Source organism: Pleurodeles waltl, chromosome 3_1, assembly GCF_031143425.1.
Source record: "Pleurodeles waltl isolate 20211129_DDA chromosome 3_1, aPleWal1.hap1.20221129, whole genome shotgun sequence".
NCBI lineage: Eukaryota > Metazoa > Chordata > Amphibia > Caudata > Salamandridae > Pleurodeles > Pleurodeles waltl.
Window position 1 is genome coordinate 233,836,089 of NC_090440.1, and position 25,028 is coordinate 233,861,116.

General features: G+C 48.1%; 1 protein-coding gene across 7 annotated transcripts in view; it reads left to right on the top strand.

Moving 5' to 3' along the window:
• The window catches only part of MYO9A (myosin IXA), a 1,132,274-nt gene that overhangs the window by 973,216 nt on the left and 134,030 nt on the right, over positions 1 to 25,028 (top strand). For all 7 annotated transcript variants that reach the window (XM_069222286.1, XM_069222289.1, XM_069222284.1 and 4 more), the window contains 3 exons: positions 1,286 to 1,478; positions 11,750 to 11,878; positions 21,748 to 21,853. In XM_069222286.1, coding sequence (XP_069078387.1) covers positions 1,286 to 1,478; positions 11,750 to 11,878; positions 21,748 to 21,853 — 428 coding nt within the window. The remainder of the gene's footprint in view (positions 1 to 1,285; positions 1,479 to 11,749; positions 11,879 to 21,747; positions 21,854 to 25,028) is intronic.

Consider the following 25,028-nt stretch of genomic DNA (forward strand, 5'->3'; position numbering starts at 1 on the left):
AAAACCCCCACTATTGCTTAGATGGCTACAGTTCATTGCCTTGTTCTTACCCGTCAGTCATCTGTTCAGTAGCCCAGTGACTTAGACCTGCACATGGTGACATGGGCATCCTAACTTAACACCCTTTGCACCCTACATCCTTCACACCCTACCCTGAGAGCCTCATTCTGCTGTCCTTCTTTCCCTATCACTGTTCCACATAGGGAAACTGAAAGGATGGATGCTTTTGGTTAAATAATGTTTTATTCTGCAAGCCTTGCCCCTAGGTACAATAACACAGTTTTTGTATGAGACATGACCAAGATCTTGCCAGAGCTTCTCTTTAACAGACTGTACAGGATGCAGCGAAGTATGTAACCCGTGCTGGCCTGACTACTACAGACTGCATTGGCAGGACTAATAAAGGTGCTAAGGCTGATACCACTGGAAAAATCACAGCTTCTCCAAAGAGAAGTCAAAATCTTTTGTAATATGTCCAGGGACCCTAAAAATATTCCCAAGATAGCATACAATATGGGGAACTAACAATCCTGGAATCGGGGGCAGGTTGTGTTGGGGAGCTGCTGTGTTCATTTTGGTACTATTTGTTGTCTTTTCACTTTAGCTTCTCTTAATCCTCTACGAAAGGTGGGTTGTAGGCGACTTTGTGTTTAAACTTAAAACTTCAATAAAATATTTCTTTCAGAACTTACATGCGTGTTATTGAGGTTCATTACAATTCTAATTCCTTACAAGCTCAAAATGCACTTATCCAGTGAGTGGTGTAGATGGAGTGAACACACCTTTTGGTTTCCATCATTAATTGGACCTTCATAAGCAATACAAGACCTTAGGACAATCGTGAGCCATGTTTGTTTCCCTTACTCATTTGTTAGGTCTTTGGTTCTCCTCTTGCAGCACTTGGCTAGTCAGATGGGGATTTCTTTGCAACCAGTGTTTGAAACTGTGGCAGACGGTAATACTGTCTCATTGACTTCTTAAAGGACATAAACACATTTAATGTAATTGAAACAATGCACACCACTGTGATTTTCTTTGTATTGTTTTGTTTCTTTAGGGCACTCTTGTAGCGCATAGTCGGAGGCAGCAGAATGCCTCTTGGACTTGTCTCATTTTTACTGTTATTCGGTCAGTGTTTGATAGTATGAAATTTTTATTTTGTATTTAAAGACCCTGCTCGTTTATAGATTCTCCAGCCTTAATCAAAGTACTAGTGTCTACTTGAACAACGTATGTGCAACTGTGACTGCTTTAGGTTTTACAAGGCTGTCTCCTTCTTCCACAGTATGACCCAGAGCTTTCTTCACGGCAGTTTGCAGTGGAGCTGTCACGGCTCACAAGTGAGGATCGTGCGGTGCCACTTCTAGCAGAAAAACTAATCAACTACATTGAAATGCATGGGCTTTACACTGAGGGGATCTACCGCAAGTCTGGTTCCACCAACAAGATCAAGGAACTGAGGCAAGGGCTAGATACAGGTAAGAGCCAAGAGAGAATTGGTGAAATGAGAGGTAATGAATGAGTGAATCGTACCATCATGGACAGGTGAGAGAAAGGCTAGAAAACACTTAACGTACTTCTCAGCTAACTCTCATTTGCAGGAAGTTGCGTTCCTTGAATGCCTCTTCATATTTCAAATTAGTGAAATGTCTTTGATTGAAATCACAAACCATAAAAGCTTAGCATACCCTCTAAAATGTGATTTCCATTGATTTCAGTAAGATTGGCCTTCTTGGAGACCCAAAATGTTGATAGGCAAGATCGATGGAAGCCTGATCAGGAAGGGACGGAAGAGTGTTAATGCACAAAGATTCACCGGGATTTGTAAAGTGTACTATTTAAGTATCTCATTCATTCTTGGAGTGTAAATTGGCAAGGATTGTAGAGGTAGTGATAGTGAAAGAGAAATGAAAGGAAAGGGAAACATTGACAGTTAGATTATACAAATTTCTCCTGGTATGATATCCTATATAAGGTTAATACCCTTTGCAGACTCAGGGTGATATCCATACTCCAAGAACTGGAAAATCAATGAAAGCAGATAGATGGTGGTGGGATGATACAGTCTAGGTAATGAGAAAAATCAAGCAGACACTGCTGTGGTTAATGTTTCTCTCAAACCTAAATGTCGGCCTCCTATTCCAACCTTCACCAGGCAGCAAAGTGCAGACTATGGATACACGAGTGGAGTGCTAAGGTAGCCACATGCAGGAGCTAACAACCAGAGGCTTCTGGACAGGCAGGCACAGAGAAAAAGTTTCACATCAACATCATAAAGTGCCAGGTCATAAGACTAGGCCTACATCTGTTGTTACAGTGTGAATGGGGGAAAACAAGAACCCATTCTGTCGCAAGAGGCACATATGCTGTGGGACTGTGCCATCACAACCCTGGTGGATATTGCAGTGCAACATCTCCCAGAATCCAAAACTTTCAAACGGATACGCTCAGTTGAACTAGATCAGAGTGCCACGAGTCAGACTCCAGATTACATCCTATACAAATGAGGCTGGCCCGCTCTAGACCTGTTAACCACCATAATCGCCCGTACTATATCAGCAGGTTCTGACAACCATGTACAGAGGATAATTCCTTTTTGATCAAATAGTCGAATGTCTTCATATATGACTTTACTCAATTTCCACTGATCCCTAGCGCACTGTGAAAAGGCTTAGATGTATCACTGTTCCCTGATCCTCATTGACTGTGGCCACTCCACTACTGGTACAGCAAAGTCCTGCAGCTTATATGTAACCTAGTGATTGCTGATATCACACCTGTTACACATTTTTGAAGGGTGAGAGCCCTGAAAACACCAGGTTAATTGACAGAATGTTTTTTTGCAGATAATCATAAAACTAGACCCGCACAATTTGTGTCCAGGTTATAGGACCATTTGTATTTTTTATTTCAATATTAATAATCACAATAAAGAATAACCCAACGTGTTGTGCAAATTCACAATTGTTTATGTTTCTTCATCAGGGCCAAATCTTATTGTAAAAACAAAGCACACAAACAATAATTTAAAATTATACAAGCAAGGTGTCCCAATAAAAATGAATAAACTGCCAACCATAAAAGAAAGTAAACCAGAGAAAATCAAAGATTAAAACAAAATGAATAACCAATTTTAGGAAGCTGGCTCTGTATATACTATATAAAAACGTGGTATAGTGTGCACAGAGTCCAGGGGTTCCCCACAGGCTCGACAGAGGCAATAATAGATAATACTAATGCTCTATTTGTGATAGTGTGGTTGAGCAGTTAGGCTTATCAGAGGGTAGTGTTAAGCATTTGTTGTACACCCGCAAGCAATAGAAGTAACACACACTCAATGACTTAACTCCAGACCAATAGGATTTTATGTAGAAATATATGTTTTGTTAGTTTATTTCTAGAACCCCAAGATTCAGTTTGCAGGTAAGAACATAAAATGTAAGGTACTTTGCATAGTTATAATCAGAACTTTGAATGGAATCAACAGTGTATACAGTTTTCTTTAAAATGGCAAAAAGCTATTTTAAAAGTGGACACAGTACAATTTTCAACAGTTCCTGGGGGATGAAAAGATTGCACAGTTTTACAGGCAAGTTTTTGACTTACAGTTCTTATCTTCGGGTTTTAGGTAGTCCGTCGTGGGGGTTCAAGTTAACCCCAAACACCCACCACCAGCGACAAAGGGCCGGTCGGGTGCAGAGGTCAAAGAGGCACCAAATTAACTTGGCTCCTATGGAGTCAGGGGGGTAGTCAGAATCCAGTCAGCCAGCAGGTAAGTACCCGTGGCTCGGGGGTGCGGACCAGGGGGGTTCATGAGAGGACTGGAGGGGCCCAAGTAGGCTCCCAACACACACCCTTCAGCGGCTGGGTGCAAGGTGCCACCAGGGCGTCAGGTTTCCAATGCGACTCTATGAGGGGACCCTGGGGGTCACTCAGAGGCTGCAGGTGAGGTCTGGGGGAAAAGGGGGTGTCTCGGGCACGTCACTGGTTGGACAGGTAAGAGGGCTTCCTGCTGGTCGATGCTTCACCGGTGGTCAGGTTCTCCAAGGCCTGGTGGCTGCGGGTGCAGTGAGTTCGTGGTCGGGGGTGATCCTCTGTATTCTCTCTGCAGGCGTCGTCGTGGGGGCTTGGAGGGGTCAGGCCAGGGTGGACTCTAGATCCCTATTGCCTGGGGACCCTTTCTTGCTGGGTGGACCACCTGGACATGGGACATGGGCGTCTGGTGCACAGGGGTCAGGACTCGCGCATCCGGAGTGAGGTGGGAGTCCTTGGTTGAAAGTTTCTTTTGGACAGAGCCGCTGTCCTCAGGAGTCCTTGGTCCTTTAGGGTGCAGGGCAGTCCTCTGGAGTGGTCAGAGGTCGCTGGACCTGCTTGATGCATCGCTGTTCTTGTTGCAGTTTCTTTAAAGCAGCAGACAGGCCGGTAGGGCTGGGGCCAAAGCAGTTGACCCATTTCTTCTTCTCTGCTGGGGTTTTCAGCTTAGCAGTCCTTCTTCTCGTTGTAAGTCACCAGGAATCTGCTGAGCTGGGTTCAGGGAGGCCCTTAAATCCTAGATTTAGGGGCGTGTTAGGATGAGGAGGCAGTAGCCCATGGCCACTGTCCCTGAGGGTGGCTACACCCTCCTTGTACCCACTCCCTTTGGGGTGGGGGGCACATTCCTATCCCTAGTGGTCCCTGTCCTCCAAACCGAGATGGAGGATTCTGCAGGGAGTGGGTCACCATAGCTTTAGACACCTTACGGGTGGTCCTGGCTGGAGTGGTCACTCCTCCCTGTTTTCCCTAATTTTCCCACTGGACTTGCCACCAAAAGTGGGGCTTTGCCTGGGGGGCAGGCATCTCCACTAGCTGGAGTGCCCTGTGGCACTGTAATCCGAGGCTGGAGCCTTTGAGGCTCACCACCAGGTGTTACAGTTCCTGCAGGGGGAGGTTTGAAAAACCTCCACCCAGGACAGGCTTTGTTTCTGAAAGTGGCATGCTGGCACAGACCGGTCAGTCCTACCCTAGCAGTTGGGCTAACATACAGGGGGCATCTCTAAGATGCCCTCTGTGCGCATTTTTCAATAAATCCCACATTAGCATCAGTGTGGGGTTATTGTGCTGAGAAGTTTGATTCCAAAACTTCCCAGCATTCATTGAAGACATTATGGTGCTGTGGAGTTCGTAATGACAAAGTACCAGACCATATACTCAATATGGCTACACTGCACTTACAATGTCTGAGAATGGACTTAGACACTGTAGGGGCATATTGCTCATGCAGCTATGCCCTCTCCTATGGCATAGTGCACCCTGCCTTAGGGAAGTAAGGCCTGCTTGAGGGGTGACTTACCTATGCCACAGGAAGTGGTTTGTGGGCATGGCACCTTGAGAGGGGTGCCATGTCGACTTTCTTTTTCTCCCCACCAGCTCACACAAGCTGCAAGGCAGTGTAGTACGCATGTGCTGAGTGAGGGGTCTCCAGGGTGGCATAATACTTGCTGCAGCCCTTAGAGACCTTTCCTGGCCACAGGGCCCTTGGTACTATGGGTACCTTTTACAAGGGACTTAACTGTGTGCCAGGGCTGTGCCAATTGTGGGAACAAAGGTACAGTTTTAGGGAAAGTACACTGGTGCTGGGGCCTGGTTAGCAGGGTCCCAGCACACTTTCAATCAAAGTTGGCCTCAACACTAGGCAAAAAATTTGGGGGGGGGGGGTAACCATGCCAACAGTGGCACTTTCCTACACAACCCCCCCTTCCCCACCCCAAACACACACACACACACACACAAACGAAAGAGGACGAGACTGACCTTTCCCAAGAGAGTCTTCATAGTCTGCATTGGCATGGGTAGTCCCAGGTCTGTGTTCCACTACAAAGTCCATTCCCTGTAGGGATATGGACCACCTCAATAGTTTAGGGTTTCACCTTTCATTTGCATTAGCCATCTGAGAGGTCTGTTGTCAGTTTGAACAACAAAGTGAATGCCAAACAAGTATGGCCTCAGCTTTTTCAGAGACCAAACCACAGCAAAGGCCTCCCTCTCATTGGCACTCCAACGCTGCTTCCTGAGGAGTAACCTCCTGCTAATGAAAGCAACAGGCTGGTCAAGGCCATCATCATTGGTTTGAGACAGGACTGCTCCTATCCCATGTTCAGAGGCATCTATCTGCACAATTAATTGTTTAGAATAATCTGGGGCTTTTAGAACTGGTGCTGAGCACATTGCTTCTCTCAGGGTGTCAAAGGCCTTTTGACAGTCCAGAGTCCAGTTTACCTTCTTTGGCATCTTCTTTGAGGTCAGTTCAGTGAGGGGAGTCACAATAGACCCATATCCCTTCACAAACCTCCTGTAGTATCCAGTCAAGCCAAGGAATGCCCTGACTTGAGTCTTGGTTTTTGGAGCTTCCCAGTCCAGAATGGTCTGGATCTTGGGTTGTAAAGATTGCACTTGGCCTCCACCTACAAGGTGGCCTAAGTATACAACTGTGCCCTGCCTTATCTGGCATTTGGATGCTTTGATAGAGAAGCCTGCTGTTTGCAGGGCCTGCAAAACCTTCCCCAGGTGGACCAGGTGATCCTGCCAGTTGGAACTAAAGACAGCAATATCATCTAGATATGCTGCACTAAAGGACTCCAAACCAGCAAGGACTTGATTCACCAACCTTTGGAAGGTGGCAGGGGCATTCTTTAAGCCAAAGGGCATAACAGTGAACTGATGATGCCCATCAGGCTCATGATTCCAAGGAAATCCACGCCATCTTCCATGAGCTAATTCATTTTACCTGACTGACAGATAATAACCATTTTTGATGTTCTTACACTTTACGTACATCCCACTCTTGCCTTGCACACAGACGTTTTGTATGACCAAAATGTCTGATTCGTCACAAATAAAAAGTTGAGATTGAAACCATGTACCCCAATAAAAATCACACGTTGCAAGTTGTGCGAGCAAAGTCTGTGATGCACCCGAAGGTGATCCAGGACTGCAAAGCCAATTTGTTGCCGAGCACCAAAGGATGTTGCATAAAGGCCATTCCCGCTCGAAGTCAAGAACATAAACTTGTTGCCTCCCTCCAGGCCGTTCATGCAACAAGTCGTCCCGTTCCAAGTGTTCGGGTAAGTCCAAGTATAAAAGAAATGAGCAGTCGAAGCGTGCCTCAACCCAACCTAGCCTCACCATTCTCCATCTGATTCCGAAGCTGGTTCAGTTGCACCCTGAATATCTAAATCCATTGGCAACGCCACATAAGATTAAGGCATAAAGGAGTCAATGCCCTGAATCTTTGGCACCCTAACTGCTCCCTCTGGCATGTCTTGGGGCCCATGGATCCGCGGAGGTGTCCTGTTTGGTGATCATTGGTTGGTCCACTGTTGCCACCATCCATACCTTCCGAACCGCCTGAGTTCAGCTCTGGCTCTTGAGCCACCTCCACACCCTGTACCACAATGTGTGCTGCGTTGATGCTGCGGAGGACGTCAAGACCATAGTTCTATCCAGCTTTGAGCTGAACCTATCTTGACCTCGGCCTAAGCTAGGTGCAAGTTCATTCCTTACACGCCCAGCCACCACACATTCTGACTGATAAGATAGTGCCTCAGCCTAGGAGCCCGCCCTCCAGTGCTCCAGCAACTGTTCAGATCAGACTCTGACATGAGCCAGACAACTTTTGGTTATGATGGTAGGATTGAATTCTACACACACTATGATGATGACAATTTGTTTGGGATCTTCAAGAGCACAACTCCCCGCAAATCCCCACCCCAGCCCTCCCACAGGGCTCAGTTGCTAAGTTCTAATGTCACACCAGTTTAGCACAGACTTTACAAGATGCCCTGTGTCGTCACTTAAATCATCTGATCAGGCCTAGACATGAGATACTGCTTTGACAGAGTGGTCAGCACTAGCAGGGTATTCTTAGGCCATGTGTGGATGAGATCCACATGCTTTTCTGGTGACATCCAGGCATCACTCATTTATATGGTGTCTGTCGGGTCTCGCCTATTTGGCAAGAAGGCTGGCTCCACTCTCAAGTGCTTTAGAGGGAGCATACCTACTTCATGCTCCCTTGGTCTTTCCTCACCAGTCAGATAGTGTCCTCAACAATTTTGCACATTTAAGACATCGCTACAGGTTTTGAATTAAGACAACCTCAAAGCCCAGCAGTTCAACAACAGGCACCCCACTCCTTTGACGGTCTGGGTAGGAGATCTGCCAGGCAATGTCCAGCAGCTTGACAGAAACTCACCATTTCCCAGCCTCTCCAGCAGCAGCGTCCAAGCTGCTTTAGTTTGCTCTTTGTGGCACACAACCACCCAGTGGGGTCCCAACAGGTCGGCAGATAGTCCAAAGAGGCCGTGGTGAATCCATTTTAGTTCTTATTGGGACTCGGGAGTTTAGCTTAACCTTTGGCTTGCAGGCCTGTGCCCCGTTACCTAGTGACGTTTAAGCTACTTAGCCTGCTCTGTTTTAGTCCAGTTCTTTTGTTATTTCTTTTAAGATGGCTGCCTTTGCTTATAGTAATGAAGATGTTTTGATTTGCATTATCAGTGCCACTCTGTGAAGGCATCACTATCAGCGTCATGATCAGTGATGCAGGCAGGTATTAACATCATGTCCCTTTCTCACTTAGATGTGATAGGAACATAATGTACACTAGTTGGGGATTGTTTATATAATTGCTGCCACAAGTCTACCTCTTTCTCAGTTGCTTGGGAACTTACCTTCCTCAGGGGTCCTACATGATCTGTATAAATACATCTAACACAGACAAGGTCATTTGAGGGATTCCTTCCAGATGCCATCTACAATGCACGTCTCCTTGGTGCAGAACTCTGCCTTTGTCACCACGGAGTTGGGCCTAGAGACCTCATTGTAAGGTAACGTGGGTTGGGGGGCGCTTCTCATAGAAATGGTACTGGAAGATTGTTTATCATACCTATCTCTCATTAAGTTAGAGATAAGGTTCTCTTTGCTAGGAATTTTACATCTCATGTTATTGTAAGATGGTGGGGGTTTTTTATATTCACAACTCTCACATTCACAATTATGCTTCTTTTACTGTTTATTATCCTAATCATTGCAGCTCATCCATTTTACTATAGATTGCAGTCTTTTCAATAAATAGAAATCACTTTTTGAGTTTTGGTGAGGTACTGCTTGTGAGCCGGGAGGGCTGGGCTGACAGTTGCGACTTGTTTTAGGAGTGACTTAGTTGCCTACAAACAAAAGTGCTGTCTCCCCTAGACAAGTAGTCTCACTTAGGAGTGAGAATCCAACTAAGACAAGGCTACTCCCTGCCATTCCTTTCCACCCATTCACGTACATTAGAGCTGCTTGTGGAGGACCATTTGTCCATTTTGCTGCTAGATATTTAGGCTCTTTTGCAGGAAGGAGCCATAGAGAAGGTCCCTGCCTCAGAGATCCGCACTGGGTGTTGTTCTCTCTTTTTACTAGTGCCAAAAAAGGACAGAGACCTTCACCCTACTTTACATTTTTGATTCCTCAATTTTTTCCTGCGGAATGACAAATTTGAGATGCAAATGCTGCCTCTGGCTCTATCTGCTCTGGATCTAGGAGAATGTATGGTGTTGCTGGACCTGCAGGATGTCTACTCCAATATCCCTGTCCTGCAGGCCCATAGACGCTTTGTGCGTGTCAAGGTGGGCCACAAGCTTTTTCAGTTAACGTGCTCCGTTTTGGCCTTTCTAGTGCCCCTCAGTATTCACAAAGGAGATGATGGTGGTCGTTGTATACTTTTGGAGGTTTGGGGTACTAGTCTTTTCCAAATTCAACGACTGGCTCTTGAAGGTGGGCTCACAACAGTCAGTCGTGGACCACTTCTTTATGGCTTTGGGATTCACGATCAACATGCAAAAATCAAACCTGACTCCTGGGCAGACACTCCCTTTCATCAGAGCCATTGTGGATGTGTTGCGTTTTTGGACCTTCCTTGTGGGACGACGAGTCCAGGTCATTTGAGCAATGATCCAGATTTTTGTCTTAGTATTGGTTCTCAGTGAGGATGGCTCTGAGGATTCTTGGCCTACTAGCCTCCTGCATCCTGCTCATCAACCAAGCCAGGTGACTCATGCGGGTTCTGCAGTGGGATCTGAAGTCTGTGGCCCAGCACCAAGGGAGCCTGTCTGACTCCTTCCATGTTTTGGAGGAAACTGCAAGAGGCCTTCATTGGTGACTACTCAACTGCAATTGACCAGCAGCGGCTCCCTTCCCACTTGTAGCTGATGTTGGTGACTGACATTTCTCTACTGAGTTGGGGATGGCATCTGGTAGAAGTGAAGATCAGCAGACACTGATCCTCAGCTGAGCCCTGCCTCCGCATCACCCAGCTGGTATTGTGGTCTGTTCGCATGACATTGAAAGCCTTCCTGCCGTCCATCTAGTGTAGGTTGTTTCACAAACAACACCACTGCTATGTGGCAATGCAACAAGATGCGTGGGATGTGGTCCTGGCTCCTGTGCCAAGAAGCCCTGCAGTTCTGGTCCTTGCTGAATTGTCAGGGCATCTCTGTTATCGTATACCAGCTGGCATTATATTTATGTGAGGCCTGATGAATTCAGGTTGGTCACAAATCCCTCCCGCCTTGACAGAAAAGTCCGGCGGGTTAGGCATTTGGCCATTTGGTCCTGCAGGACTTGTTGGTCTGAGTCATTCCACAGACCCCCACTGGGATTGTACTGTGGAATCTATGACAAAAGTGAACAATTCTTCAGTTAGAAGTTCCATCCGAAGCACAAGTTACTGTCCTTTGGCAATGCTCGTTCTGATGGCTTCTCTAATTGGAGATTACTTCCCACCTCCCCTTTCTGTGGAATGGACTGTTGTCCATCTAAGAACGTCCCAGTTTAGAGATGTGCACACTGCCAAGAACAAGACATTTGTGGACTCCACGTTTGAGAGCATGGATGATATACAGAAGGAAACAAATGTCAGCGTACTTGGGTGGTGCGTTTATATCATTCCTGGCGTCACTTCCTGGGTGAGGTGTAGTTGACAAAGATCCACATGATGCCACCTTCTAAGGTGGGGGGGCTATGCTTAAGAAACCTTCAGTTCCAGTCTGGCGCCTGGGGATATTCTAACAATGAGGAATCAGCTAGAGTAGATAGAGTATCCTTCCATAAGAGTGTTACAGAAAGTAAGTAATTAGTTCTTTGGGTTCATTGAGTCCTGAGAGTAAAAGTTGGAATTAGTGACAGTGGAGCAGGGGGATTTGTAAAGTTATCACAATAAGTCTCCGCCCTTCCTGGTGTAAAGGAGAGAGAGGCCCCTGCACCTCCATGTTGTCTTGGACACCTGCACTTTTGTTTTCCTATGGCTCACTGCCTCCTGTACAGGCCTGTCCAGGGCTTTGTTCTGATACAAAAGGGCTTTTTCTCCCCTCTGGCTCCTTCACTGCGTGTGTAATATGTCTCATTGCCTGTCTATTGCGTGCGCCTCCTTGTGCATATGTATTGGTCCTGTCGGCAACCTTGTCCTTTTGCGCTGTTATGTCTCAGTCCTGCCTGAGATAGTATGCTTTTCTCAATACAAGCTGAAGTAATTTTCCCATTAACTGTATTTGTGAGTAAAGCTTGCACTTAGGCTTCCAATCCTCTACTTGTTTTGTGTGAGTCTGTAAGATAATCCTGCCCTATTGCTGCCCATGTGGCTTGATAAAACCCTCATAGTATTCAAAAGCCAAAACAGTTTGATTTGTTAATTATTGTTTTGTGCAGTAATTTCTCATTTTTTCTTCTTTTTCAGACATTGACAATGTGAATCTAGATGATTACAATATTCATGTCATTGCCAGTGTCTTTAAACAATGGCTCAGAGACCTGCCAAATCCTCTGATGACATTTGAACTCTATGAGGAGTTTCTGCGAGCAATGGGTAAGGAAAAGTTCTATTACCGAATACCCTGACATATTTGTAAGAAGAAATTTATGTTGTAGGGTTTGTTGTGATGAGGTAATGTGGCAGTTGTTATTCACAGAGCATCTTGCTCTGTAAGGAAATAGAAATGATGTCTGCTGATCTGAGAATCTCATTCCCTAGAAAGTACCCTTAGTGTGCGCTTGCCAGAGAAAGACTCCCTCCCTAAGAAAGTGGACTTAGTTTGTATCTATTTGAAAGATAGAGATACATATCAGACAAATAAGCATGGTGAATGTAAATGAGTGGTTAGTATGGTCTCACTTCCTATAACATGACACTTAGGGGGTTATTACAACTTTGGAGGAGGTGTTAATCCGTCCCAAATGTGACGGATATACCACCAGCCGTATTACGAGTTCCATAGGATATAATGGACTCGTAATACGGCTGGTGGTATATCCGTCACTTTACCGTCACTTTTGAGACGGATTAACACCTCCTCCAAAGTTGTAATAACCCCCTTAATGTCTAAATATCAGAATGGAAAGCTTTGTGTGGTCATGTTCAAGCCAGCTCCCCTGAGTTACAATGAATGAGGGATAAGGCCGATCTTTCATATTGGCAAAAGGCATGGAGGATCTTTTCCATTTCCTGAGTTTTCTCAAGGGAATGCTCGGTCCCCACTACCTTCTCAACCATGCCCTTCAACTTTGTCTCTCCAACATGAACTGTTGCTTTGATAATTCCAGTCTTTGCATGTAAATTGGGTGAATTGATGGCCAAGAGCAATGCCTTCTCTTCAGAAAGTGAACTTCCATCACCGATCCTTTGTTTCTCATTTGGAATGCAGCACTTAAGGTTTTCGGATACACCTCCCCTGAGTCATTACTTTTTTACTCAGCCATTCAGCCCATTTGGCACAACAGTGCAAGATGCCTACTCCATTTGCTACATACATTGAGGGCATTATCTCTCTGTGCAGCCAATCTGTCTAGAGCCAGTAATAGTTCCATAGCCCACCAAGAAGTCTACTTTTCATCATTAATTCCAGTCCAATTGTTTAGGGCCACCGGTTAGAGACAGTACAAGAACAGTCCTGAAGGTGATAGTGCCATCCCTCTCAGCATTGTCTCCCTGCCTCAGGCCACTGTCTGGGCTGCAGATACCATTTTTGCTGTGCCCCTGCTGGTTGCAGGGACATTTTGTCCTAACTCAGCATAGCCTCTGCAAGTTCCATGGGGGAAGATAAAAGAGGATCCAAGGTAACATCATCAAATCTAGCAGTCATAAACCCTTGCAGCAAGGTGTAAAGAAATGGCTCCCTGTTGCAGTTACCCCCCACTTTTTGCCTGATACTGATGCTGACTTGACTGAGAAGTGTGCTGGGACCCTGCTAACCAGGCCCCAGCACCAGTGTTCTTTCACCTAAAATGTACCATCGTTTCCACAATTGGCACAACCCTGGCACCTAGGTAAGTCCCTTGTAACTGGTACCCCTGGTACCAAGGGCCCTGATGCCAGGGAAGGTCTCTAAGGGCTGCAGCATGTCTTATGCCACCCTAGGGACCCCTCACTCAGCCCAGACACACTGCTTGCCAGCTTGTGTGTGCTGATGGGGAGAAAATGACTAAGTCGACATGGCACTCCCCTCAGGGTGCCATGCCAACCTCCCACTGCCTGTGGCATAGGTAAGTCACCCCTCTAGTAGGTCTTACAGCCCTAAGGCAGGGTGCACTATACCACAGGTGAGGGCATATGTGCATGAGCACTATGCCCCTACAGTGTCTAAGCAAAACCTTAGACATTGTAAGTGCAGGGTAGCCATAAGAGTATATGGGCTGGGAGTCTGTCAAAAACGAACTCCACAGCTCCATAATGGCTACACTGAATACTGGGAAGTTTAGTATCAAACTTCTCAGAATAATAAACCCACACTGATGCCAGTGTTGGATTTATTAAAAAATGCACATAGAGGGCATCTTAGGGATACCCCCTGTATTTTACCCAATTGTTCAGTGCAGGACTGACTGGTCTGTGCCAGCCTGCTGCTGAGAGACGAGTGTCTGACCTCATGCGGTGAGAGCCTTTGTGCTCTCTGAGGACAGAAACAAAGCCTGCCCTGGGTGGAGGTACTTCACACCTCCCCCCTGCAGGAACTGTAACACCTAGCAGTGAGCTTCAAAGGCTCAAGCTTCGTGTTACAATGCCCCAGGGCGCTCCAGCTAGTGGAGATGCCCGCCCCCTGGACACAGCCCCCACTTTTGGCGGCAAGCCCAGGAGAAATAATGAGAATAACAAGGAGGAGTCACTGGCCAGTCAGGACAGCCCCTAAGGTGACCTGAGCTGAGGTGACTCTGACTTTTAGAAATCTTCCATCTTGTAGAAGGAGGATTCCCCCAATAGGGATAGGAATGTGACCCCCTCCCCTTGGGAGGAGGCACAAAGAGGGTGTACCCACCCTCAGGGCTGGTAGCCATTGGCTACTAACCCCCAGACCTAAACACGCCCTTAAATTTAGTATTTAAGGGCTCCCCTGAACCTAAGAATTTAGATTCCTGAAACTACAAGAAGAAGACTGCCGAGCTGAAAAACCCCTGCAGAGGAAGACCAGAAGACACCAACTGCTTTGGCCCCAGTCCTACCGGCCTGTCTCCTGCCTTCCAAAAAACCCTGCTCCAGCGACGCTTTCCAAGGGACCAACGACCTCTGAATCCTCTGAGGACTGCCCTGCTTCAAGAAAGACAAGAAACTCCTGAGGACAGCGGCACTGCTCCAAAAGAACTGCAACTTTGTTTCAAGGAGCAGACTTAAAGACCCCTGCAACTCCCCGCAAGAAGCGTGAGACTTGCAACACTGCACCCGGCGACCCCGACTCGACTGGTGGAGAACCAACACCTCAGGGAGGACCCTCCGGCGACTCCGAGACCGTGAGTAACCAAAGTTGTCCCCCCTGAGCCCCCACAGCGACGCCTGCAGAGGGAATCCCGAGGCTCCCCCTGACCGCGACTGCCTGAACTCCATTTCCCGACGGCTGGAAAAGACCCTGCACCCGCAGCCCCCAGCACCTAAAGGAACGGAACTCCTGTGCAGGAGTGACCCCCAGGAGGCCCTCTCCCTTGCCCAGGTGGTGGCTACCCCGAGGAGCCCCCCCCCTTGCCTGCCTGCGACGCTGAAGAGATCCCTTGATCTCTCATTGAAAACCATTGAAAACCCGACGCATGTTTGCACACTGCACCCGGCCGCCCCCGCGCTGCTGAGAGTGTACGTTTTGTGCTGACTTGTGTCCCCCCCGGTGCCCTACAAAACTCCCCTGGTCTGCCCTCCGAAGACGCGGGTACTTACCTGCTGGCAGACCGGAACCGGGGCACCCCCTTCTCTCCATTGAAGCCTATGTGTTTTGGGCACCTCTTTGACCTCTGCACCTGACCGGCCCTGAGCTGCTGGTGTGGTAACTTTGGGGTTGCTCTGAACCCCCAACGGTGGGCTACCTTGGACCCAAACCTGAGACTTGTAAGTGATTTACTTACCTGACAAAACTAACAAAAACTTACCTCCCCCAGGAACTGTGAAAATTGCACTGTGTCCACTTTTAAAACAGCTTATTGTGTTTTATGTAAAAAGTATACATGCTAATGTAATGATTCAAAGTTCCTAAAGTACTTACCTACAATACCTTTCAAATGAGATATTACATGTAGAATTTGAACCTGTGGTTCTTAAAATAAACTAAGAAAATATATTTTTCTATAACAAAACCTATTGGCTGGGATTGTCTCTGAGTGTGTGTTCCTCATTTATTGCCTGTGTGTATGTACAACAAATGCTTAACACTACTCCTTTGATAAGCCTACTGCTCGACCACACTACCACAAAATAGAGCATTAGTATTATCTCTTTTTGCCACTATCTTACCTCTAAGGGGAACCCTTGGACTCTGTGCATACTATTCCTTACTTTGAAATAGTGCATACAGAGCCAACTTCCTACATTGGTGGATCAGCGGTGGGGTACAAGACTTTGCATTTGCTGGACTTCTCTGCCAATACCTGATCACACGACAAATTCCAAAAATTGTCATTAGAAATTGATTTTTTGCAATTTGAAATTTTTCTAAATTCTTAAAAGTCCTGCTAGGGCCTTGTGTTAGTCCCTGTTAGCATTTCCTTTTAGAGTTTAGAAGTTTGGTAAAATTTGAGTTAGAACCTAGAACTAGTTGTAGATTCTTAAAAAGTATTCCAACTTTTAGAAGCATAATGTCTAGTGCAGAGATGAATGTGGTGGAACTCAACACCACACCTTACCTCCATCTTAAGATGAGGGAGCTAAGGTCACTCTGTACACTAAAGAAAATAGTAATGGGCCCCAGACCTTCCAAACTACAGCTCCAGGAGCTTTTGGCAGAGTTTGAAAGAGCCAACCCCTCTGAGGATGGCAACACAGAGGATGATGATAGTGACTTGGAGGGTGATTCCCCCCTACCAGTCCTATCTAGGGAAGACAGGGCCTCTCAAGCCCTGACTCCACAAATCATAGTCAGAGATGCTGGTTCCCTCACAGGAGGGACCAACCTCTCTGAAATCACTGAGGATAACTCCAGTGAAGAGGACATCCAGTTAGCCAGGATGGCCAAAAGATTGGCTTTGGAAAGACAGATCCTAGCCATAGAAAGGGAAAGACAAGAGATGGGCCTAGGACCCATCAATGGTGGCAGCAACATAAATAGGGTCAGAGATTCTCCTGACATGTTGAAAATCCCTAAAGGGATTGTAACTAAATATGAAGATGGTGATGACATCACCAACTGGTTCACAGCTTTTGAGAGGGCTTGTGTAACCAGAAAAGTAAGCAAATCTCACTGGGGTGCTCTCCTTTGGGAAATGTTCACAGGAAAGTGTAGGGATAGACTCCTCACACTCTCTGGAAAAGATGCAGAATCTTATGACCTCATGAAGGGTACCCTGATTGAGGGCTTTGGATTCTCCACTGAGGAGTATAGGATTAGATTCAGGGGGGCTCAAAAATCCTCGAGCCAGACCTGGGTTGATTTTGTTGACTACTCAGTGAAAACACTGGATGGTTGGGTAACTGGAAATGAAGTGCATGACTATGTTGGGCTTTATAATTTGTTTATGAAAGAACACATTTTAAGTAACTGCTTCAATGAAAAGTTGCATCAGTATCTGGTAGACCTAGGTCCAATTTCTCCCCAAGAATTGGGAAAGAAGGCAGACCACTGGGTCAAGACTAGGGTAACCAAAACTTCCACTGGGGGTGACCAAAAGAAAGGGGTTACAAAGCCTCCCCAGGAGAAAGTGGGTGACACTAGAAACAAAGAAAAAGAGTCCTCTGTAGGCCCCCAACAACCAGACCAGGTGGGTGGGCCCCGAGACACAACCCAAAACAAAGGTGGGTACCAGGGTAAGAACTGGGATGCCACTAAGGCATGGTGCCATAACTGTAAACAGACAGGGCACCACACCAAGGACACTTCTTGTCCCAAAAACAAACCCCCTAGCAAAATCCCAGGGGTGACCAGTGTAGCCATTGGGGATGACTCCTCAGATGAGGAGGTCTTCATAGCCTTCAACTGGAAAAAGGGCCCAACAGGTGAGTTGGAGATTCCAGAGGGAAGTAGACACTTCCACCACCTACTGGTGAATGGAATCCCAGCCACTGCCCTGAGAGACACTTGTGCCAGTCACACTATTGTGCATGACAGGCTGGTGTTCTCAAACCAGTACATCCCAGGTGAGATGGCCAGAGTAAGAGTTAGCCCAGACAGGGTCACTGATAGGCCTGTGGCTTTTGTGCCCATAGAAGTGGGTGGGACGTTTAGCTGGAGAAGGGTGGTAGTCAGTACAGACCTCCCCCTTGATTGTCTCCTTGGAAATGACTACCCAGAGGTTAGTCAGAGCCCAAGAGAGGAACTGGTCCAGTGCCAGTCCTCTCCCAAGGATTCTGGAGTTCCTGCCTCTGCAGTAAATGCAAGTAGGCCCCAGAAGAAAAAGAAAAGAAAACAGTGTAGGAAGGGTGGACAACCTTTAGCCAAGGTTCCAGCAAGCCAAGGAGATTCTGCTCCAGTAGGGGAGAACTCCAAAAGTGGCACTGGTAAAGTCCAACCTGACCCACAAGAAGTCCTGGCTAGTCAGGCAACCGTTAAGCCTGAGTGGGTGGCTCCTCAGCTGACAGAAGAAAGAGTGGAAGAAGGGTGTTTACTACAAGATGTGGTAACCCCCCACTCTAATACAGCAGACAGGCACCCTGAACCCAAAGAAGCCTGTAACTTAGCCCCTTCCCTTGTAGGTGAAGAGCTAAAGGTGTGGTTCTGGGCACTGTCAGCTGTCAGTGGCCTCTGCTGGGTGTTATCCTTTATGGCTGCACTATCCTTGGCATGGTGGTCTGACCCCATGCCAAATAGCAAGTTAGGCCCCCTGACCCTGTTGGTCATGGTGGGGTTACTCCAGCTCTGGGTAACCTCTTTGGGTAAGCTAGGGGTGACCCTGGCTAAGATAAGATTAGCAGAGGTGGATACCTCTAACCCCAAAATAGAGAGAATGGGTGAAGACATAAAAAGCACAGACAAGAGGCAGTTCAGACTAGGTCCTATCACTGTGGAAGTGGGTCAGTTCCCCAGAGGGAATGCCCTGAACAGGAGGATGTAAGGCAGAGTAGGCCCTGCAACAAACCAGCCTATTTCCTCTACTCTTCCTCGCCTGACAGACTAGGAAGACTCTCCCAGCTTTGGCTGAGTCTCCTGGCCTGTGGGCTGGGGGGGGCTTGTGTAAAGAAATGGCTCCCTGTTGCAGTTACCCCCCCCACTTTTTGCCTGATACTGATGCTGACTTGACTGAGAAGTGTGCTGGGACCCTGCTAACCAGGCCCCAGCACCAGTGTTCTTTCACCTAAAATGTACCATTGTTTCCACAATTGGCACAACCCTGGCACCTAGGTAAGTCCCTTGTAACTGGTACCCCTGGTACCAAGGGCCCTGATGCCAGGGAAGGTCTCTAAGGGCTGCAGCATGTCTTATGCCACCCTAGGGACCCCTCACTCAGCCCAGACACACTGCTTGCCAGCTTGTGTGTGCTGATGGGGAGAAAATGACTAAGTCGACATGGCACTCCCCTCAGGGTGCCATGCCAACCTCCCACTGCCTGTGGCATAGGTAAGTCACCCCTCTAGTAGGCCTTACAGCCCTAAGGCAGGGTGCACTATACCACAGGTGAGGGCATATGTGCATGAGCACTATGCCCCTACAGTGTCTAAGCAAAACCTTAGACATTGTAAGTGCAGGGTAGCCATAAGAGTATATGGGCTGGGAGTCTGTCAAAAACGAACTCCACAGCTCCATAATGGCTACACTGAATACTGGGAAGTTTAGTATCAAACTTCTCAGAATAATAAACCCACACTGATGCCAGTGTTGGATTTATTAAAAAATGCACATAGAGGGCATCTTAGAGATACCCCCTGTATTTTACCCAATTGTTCAGTGCAGGACTGACTGGTCTGTGCCAGCCTGCTGCTGAGAGACGAGTGTCTGACCTCATGCGGTGAGAGCCTTTGTGCTCTCTGAGGACAGAAACAAAGCCTGCTCTGGGTGGAGGTACTTCACACCTCCCCCCTGCAGGAACTGTAACACCTAGCAGTGAGCTTCCAAGGCTCAAGCTTCGTGTTACAATGCCCCAGGGCGCTCCAGCTAGTGGAGATGCCCGCCCCCTGGACACAGCCCCCACTTTTGGCGGCAAGCCCAGGAGAAATAATGAGAATAACAAGGAGGAGTCACTGGCCAGTCAGGACAGCCCCTAAGGTGACCTGAGCTGAGGTGACTCTGACTTTTAGAAATCTTCCATCTTGTAGAAGGAGGATTCCCCCAATAGGGATAGGAATGTGACCCCCTCCCCTTGGGAGGAGGCACAAAGAGGGTGTACCCACCCTCAGGGCTGGTAGCCATTGGCTACTAACCCCCCAGACCTAAACACGCCCTTAAATTTAGTATTTAAGGGCTCCCCTGAACCTAAGAATTTAGATTCCTGAAACTACAAGAAGAAGACTGCCGAGCTGAAAAACCCCTGCAGAGGAAGACCAGAAGACACCAACTGCTTTGGCCCCAGTCCTACCGGCCTGTCTCCTGCCTTCCAAAGAACCCTGCTCCAACGACGCTTTCCAAGGGACCAGTGACCTCTGAATCCTCTGAGGACTGTCCTGCTTCAAGAAAGACAGGAAACTCCCGAGGACAGCGGCACTGCTCCAAAAGAACTGCAACTTTGTTTCAAGGAGCAGACTTAAAGACCCCTGCAACTCCCCGCAAGAAGCGTGAGACTTGCAACACTGCACCCGGTGACCCCGACTCGACTGGTGGAGAACCAACACCTCAGAGAGGACCCTCCGGCGACTCCGAGACCGTGAGTAACCAAAGTTGTCCCCCCTGAGCCCCCACAGCGACGCCTGCAGAGGGAATCCCGAGGCTCCCCTGACCGCGACTGCCTGAACTCCATTTCCCGACGGCTGGAAAAGACCCTGCACCCGCAGCCCCCAGCACCTAAAGGAACGGAACTCCTGTGCAGGAGTGACCCCCAGGAGGCCCTCTCCCTTGCCCAGGTGGTGGCTACCCCGAGGAGCCCCCCCCTTGCCTGCCTGCGACGCTGAAGAGATCCCTTGATCTCTCATTGAAAACCATTGAAAACCCGACGCGTGTTTGCACACTGCACCCGGCCGCCCCCGCGCTGCTGAGGGTGTACGTTTTGTGCTGACTTGTGTCCCCCCCGGTGCCCTACAAAACCCCCCTGGTCTGCCCTCCGAAGACGCGGGTACTTACCTGCTGGCAGACCGGAACCGGGGCACCCCCTTCTCTCCATTGAAGCCTATGTGTTTTGGGCACCTCTTTGACCTCTGCACCTGACCGGCCCTGAGCTGCTGGTGTGGTAACTTTGGGGTTGCTCTGAACCCCCAACGGTGGGCTACCTTGGACCCAAACCTGAGACTTGTAAGTGATTTACTTACCTGACAAAACTAACAAAAACTTACCTCCCCCAGGAACTGTGAAAATTGCACTGTGTCCACTTTTAAAACAGCTTATTGTGTTTTATGTAAAAAGTATACATGCTAATGTAATGATTCAAAGTTCCTAAAGTACTTACCTACAATACCTTTCAAATGAGATATTACATGTAGAATTTGAACCTGTGGTTCTTAAAATAAACTAAGAAAATATATTTTTCTATAACAAAACCTATTGGCTGGAATTGTCTCTGAGTGTGTGTTCCTCATTTATTGCCTGTGTGTACGTACAACAAATGCTTAACACTACTCCTTTGATAAGCCTACTGCTCGACCACACTACCACAAAATAGAGCATTAGTATTATCTCTTTTTGCCACTATCTTACCTCTAAGGGGAACCCTTGGACTCTGTGCATACTATTCCTTACTTTGAAATAGTGCATACAGAGCCAACTTCCTACACAAGGCCACCGAGTGATATGGTAGAAAGTTCCGAAGTTTTGGTTTCTGTTGCAAACAAGTCCACATAAACCATATTGGAGGATGGGAGCCCCTCCTTTCTTGTCTTCCCAGACTTTGGAGAACATCCCACACCCAGGACAGTGGAGCCGGCAACGATGTGGAGTCCTCACCTGGAGCCAAAGACCAAGTCCCCAATCTTAAAATCTGGCAAATTGTCAAATTTTTCGTTCTGTTTTGGAGGTTGATAAACATCTGTTGTCAGCATGTGTTCAGGAGGGTAGACTATGGTTAGAGCTATGCACTGTATGATATCTGTTTTGTTTTATGCCTCTGGAGGTAAAAAGTATATTGTAGTTTTTGGGGGAAGTGGAGGCCCTCTTTTTGGTATATTGTGTGATTGATGTCCATGTTGTTTTGCAGGTCTTCGGGAGAGAAGGGAAACCCTCAGAGGAGTGTACTGTGTTATAGATCAGCTCTCGCGCACACACCTCAGTACTTTGGAACGTTTAATTTTTCACCTTGTCAGGTAACACTTTAAACACCTCTATACTTGTGGCATTAACCACATAGACATGTTACAATGTACAATGAATATGCAATGTACAGTGGTAATCTGCAGCCCCTTTTTGCAGAGAAAGCATAAGCTACTAGAATCTTGCTGGCCATTTAGTTTGCAAATAAATCATTCCAATCTGATAGAGACTTCTAGCTGCAGATTCCTTACCTTTGAATTCCCTACCTTTGAATTCCCTATCGTCAGCTTTGAATCCAGAATTTTTCTGCTGAGCAATACCCTGCGCGCGCCGTTGTGTGGCGTGGTTCGGATCCACGTGGCATCGTTGGAGCCGTCTCACCACCCTGGCACGCATACGTCAGTTCTTTTCCTTCCGCGCCAGTTAAACGGAGGTCCGGATAGAGCTGCCCTTTTTTCAACGTTTTGTCAAAGACTTTTTTGATTGTCTGTGCAATGACTTCGAGGAAGACTGGATTCAAACCTTGTGGTGCATGTCATCGCACCATGTCAGTCACTGATCCACAGCGAGTTTGTCTTTGGTGCCTCGAGAAGGATCACGATGCAAATTCGTGCTCCGACTGTCTGAGGGAGTGAGATCTCTTAAGGTTCTAGTGGCCCGACAGATGTCTTCAGTCAGCCCGACTCCAAGGAAGTCATGATCCCGCACCTGGAGCAGGTCGTGGCACCGCTCCCAGTGCCCCAAGTCATCTTCCTCGCATTCGAGGTCCTCGGGGCATTCAGGTAAGAGGCACAAAAAGAACAAGAAGTCCAAGTGGACCTCGCCATGCCCATCGGCCAACGAGGCGTCTAGGGAACGTCAACGTTTCGAGCGCGGTTCCACAAAGCAGTTGCCAGGGCCGACTCCGCATCTCCCCCGTTTTCCGGGAGCCGGAGCAACCCCCACTCAACTAAAATAATTTTTCGAGGCTATGCGCCTTGTTTTTGAGCGGGCTGCACCCTCGGGTGGGTCTTTGGGGTCAGAAGGGGCCCCTTCGGATTCAACGCCTGCGGCTTCAGCGCAGTTGGTGACCCCAGGATCCGATGGAGGATTCAGACCGGTACAAGTTCCTCACATTCGACCTCCTTCTGCACCGGGACCGACGTCAACGCTTCCTCCACCACTGGTGGTGGTAGCCCCATCCTCATTCCGGATGATCCAGAGCCGGAATGACGTCGTACGATGCCGATTCCGACTTCAACGGCGCCGATAAGGCCCAGATCAGTGCCTGAGGCTTATTTTGAACAGCCAGGCACAGGAGAGGAATGGGAGGGGTCCGAGTACCCTTTTGAATATGGACTGGAGAAAGAACCGGACTGGTATGAGGATCTAGGGGAAGCCAGTGGACTGGATACTTCTACACATGCTGGCTTGCTCTCTCCCCCTTCTATGGTTACAGAGAAGGGGGCATCTTATGCTATGGTGGTGCATAGGTCTTGGACCTAGATTTGCCTTTGGTGCCAGTCAGGACTAATATCCTGACTGAGGTGTTTTAGCCAAAGGTTGCTACATCAGAGCCAATGTTACCCTTCAACAAAGCCCTTACAGATGTCCTTCTGGGGACGTTGTCCAAACCCAGGACAGGGGCTCCTGTGAATAGGACAAACGGCCGCCGCCATCGCCCAGCTCCAAACGACCCTAGTTTCCTTACCCAACACCCCACCCCCGGAGAGCTATGTGGTCCAACCCTCCACTTTCTTTTTCCAGCCTGGCATTGAGATCGGTAAACACCTCTTGCCTATTGTGCTGTTTTTCCCATACTTTATGGGATACGGTGGCACAAGTGTTGCCCCAGGTTCCGGAGGGCGTACGGGACACTCTCACCCAGGCTTTCAAGGATGGGAGAGATGGAGCTAAGTCTACCATCAGGTGTGGTTTGGACACGACCAACTCACTGGGCAGGGCGATTCTATTGACAGTGGCCCTCCTACTGCGTACTACTGGCTTTTCAGGGGATGTCCAGTTGAACGTGATGGACATGCCTTTCGATGGCAGACGCCTATTTGGAGAAAAGGCAGACTCTGCACTTGAGAGATTTAAGGATTCTCGAGCTACGGCTAGATCCTTGGGCCTCTCAGCGCCTGTTGGACCGCAGTCTGTCTATCACCCCTTTCGAGGCTTCAGAAGGGGTGCGGTACCACGCCAACTGCAGGCTAGCCACCGTCCTCCAGCTTCACAGCAACCTGTGCGAGGATGAGATCGTGGTATTTTCAGACCCAGAGGGTCTAGCCAGAGGTCGGCCACCACCCAGCCCCCTTCTTCCTCAGCGCCCATGCCCTCCTAGTATGGTTCTGCCAAACCGTCTGTCCAGTTGGAGGGAGGATTCAATTTCATCTCTCTCACTGGCGGTCGATCACATCGGACAAATGGGTCTTGCAGATCATACAGAAGGGCTATTCCCTACCCTCCCAGTCTCTCTCTCCCTCTATCCATCCAATAAAAGAACTGCTGATGGAAGATCATGTAATCTTACTTCGAGAGGGAGTTACAACTCTCTTGGCCAAGGGAGCCATAGAAAGGGTCCCTATGTCAGAAGTAGGCAGTGATTGTTATGCCCACTACTTTCTGATTTAAAAAATGAACAAGGGACTTCGCCCTATCTTGGATTTAAGTGATGTCAATTTCTTCTTCAAAAAGGAGAAATTCAAGATGCTCACTCTTGCTCAGGTCTTGTCTGCCCTAGACCAAGGAGACTAGATGGTAGCGCTGGACTTGCAGGATTTGTATTTTTATATCCCAATACTGCCCGCCCACAGGCGTTACTTGTGGTTCAAGGTGGGCCACGAGCACTTTCAGTTTACCGTGCTCCCCTTTGGTCTCACCAGTGCCCCTTGGGTGTTCACCAAGGTGGTGGCGGTGGTGGCAGCTCATCTGCGCAGGCTAGGGATTTCAGTCTTCCTCGACGACTGGCTTTTGGATGCTCCGACGCCCCAGGCTCTCGACACCCACCTTCAGACAAGGCAGACCTCCTGCATTTGCTAGGGTTCACTATCAACATGCCGAAGCCGCACCTGGCTCCCTCTCAGAAGCTCTCTTTCATTGAAGCAGTTCTGGAAACAGTGCAGTTTCGGGTTTATCCTCCCGAGCAGCTAGTCCAGGATATTCAGGTTATGATACCGATGTTTCGGCCTCTATCCTGGATTTCGGTGAGACAGACTCTGAGGCTGGTGGTACTCATGGCTTCCTGCA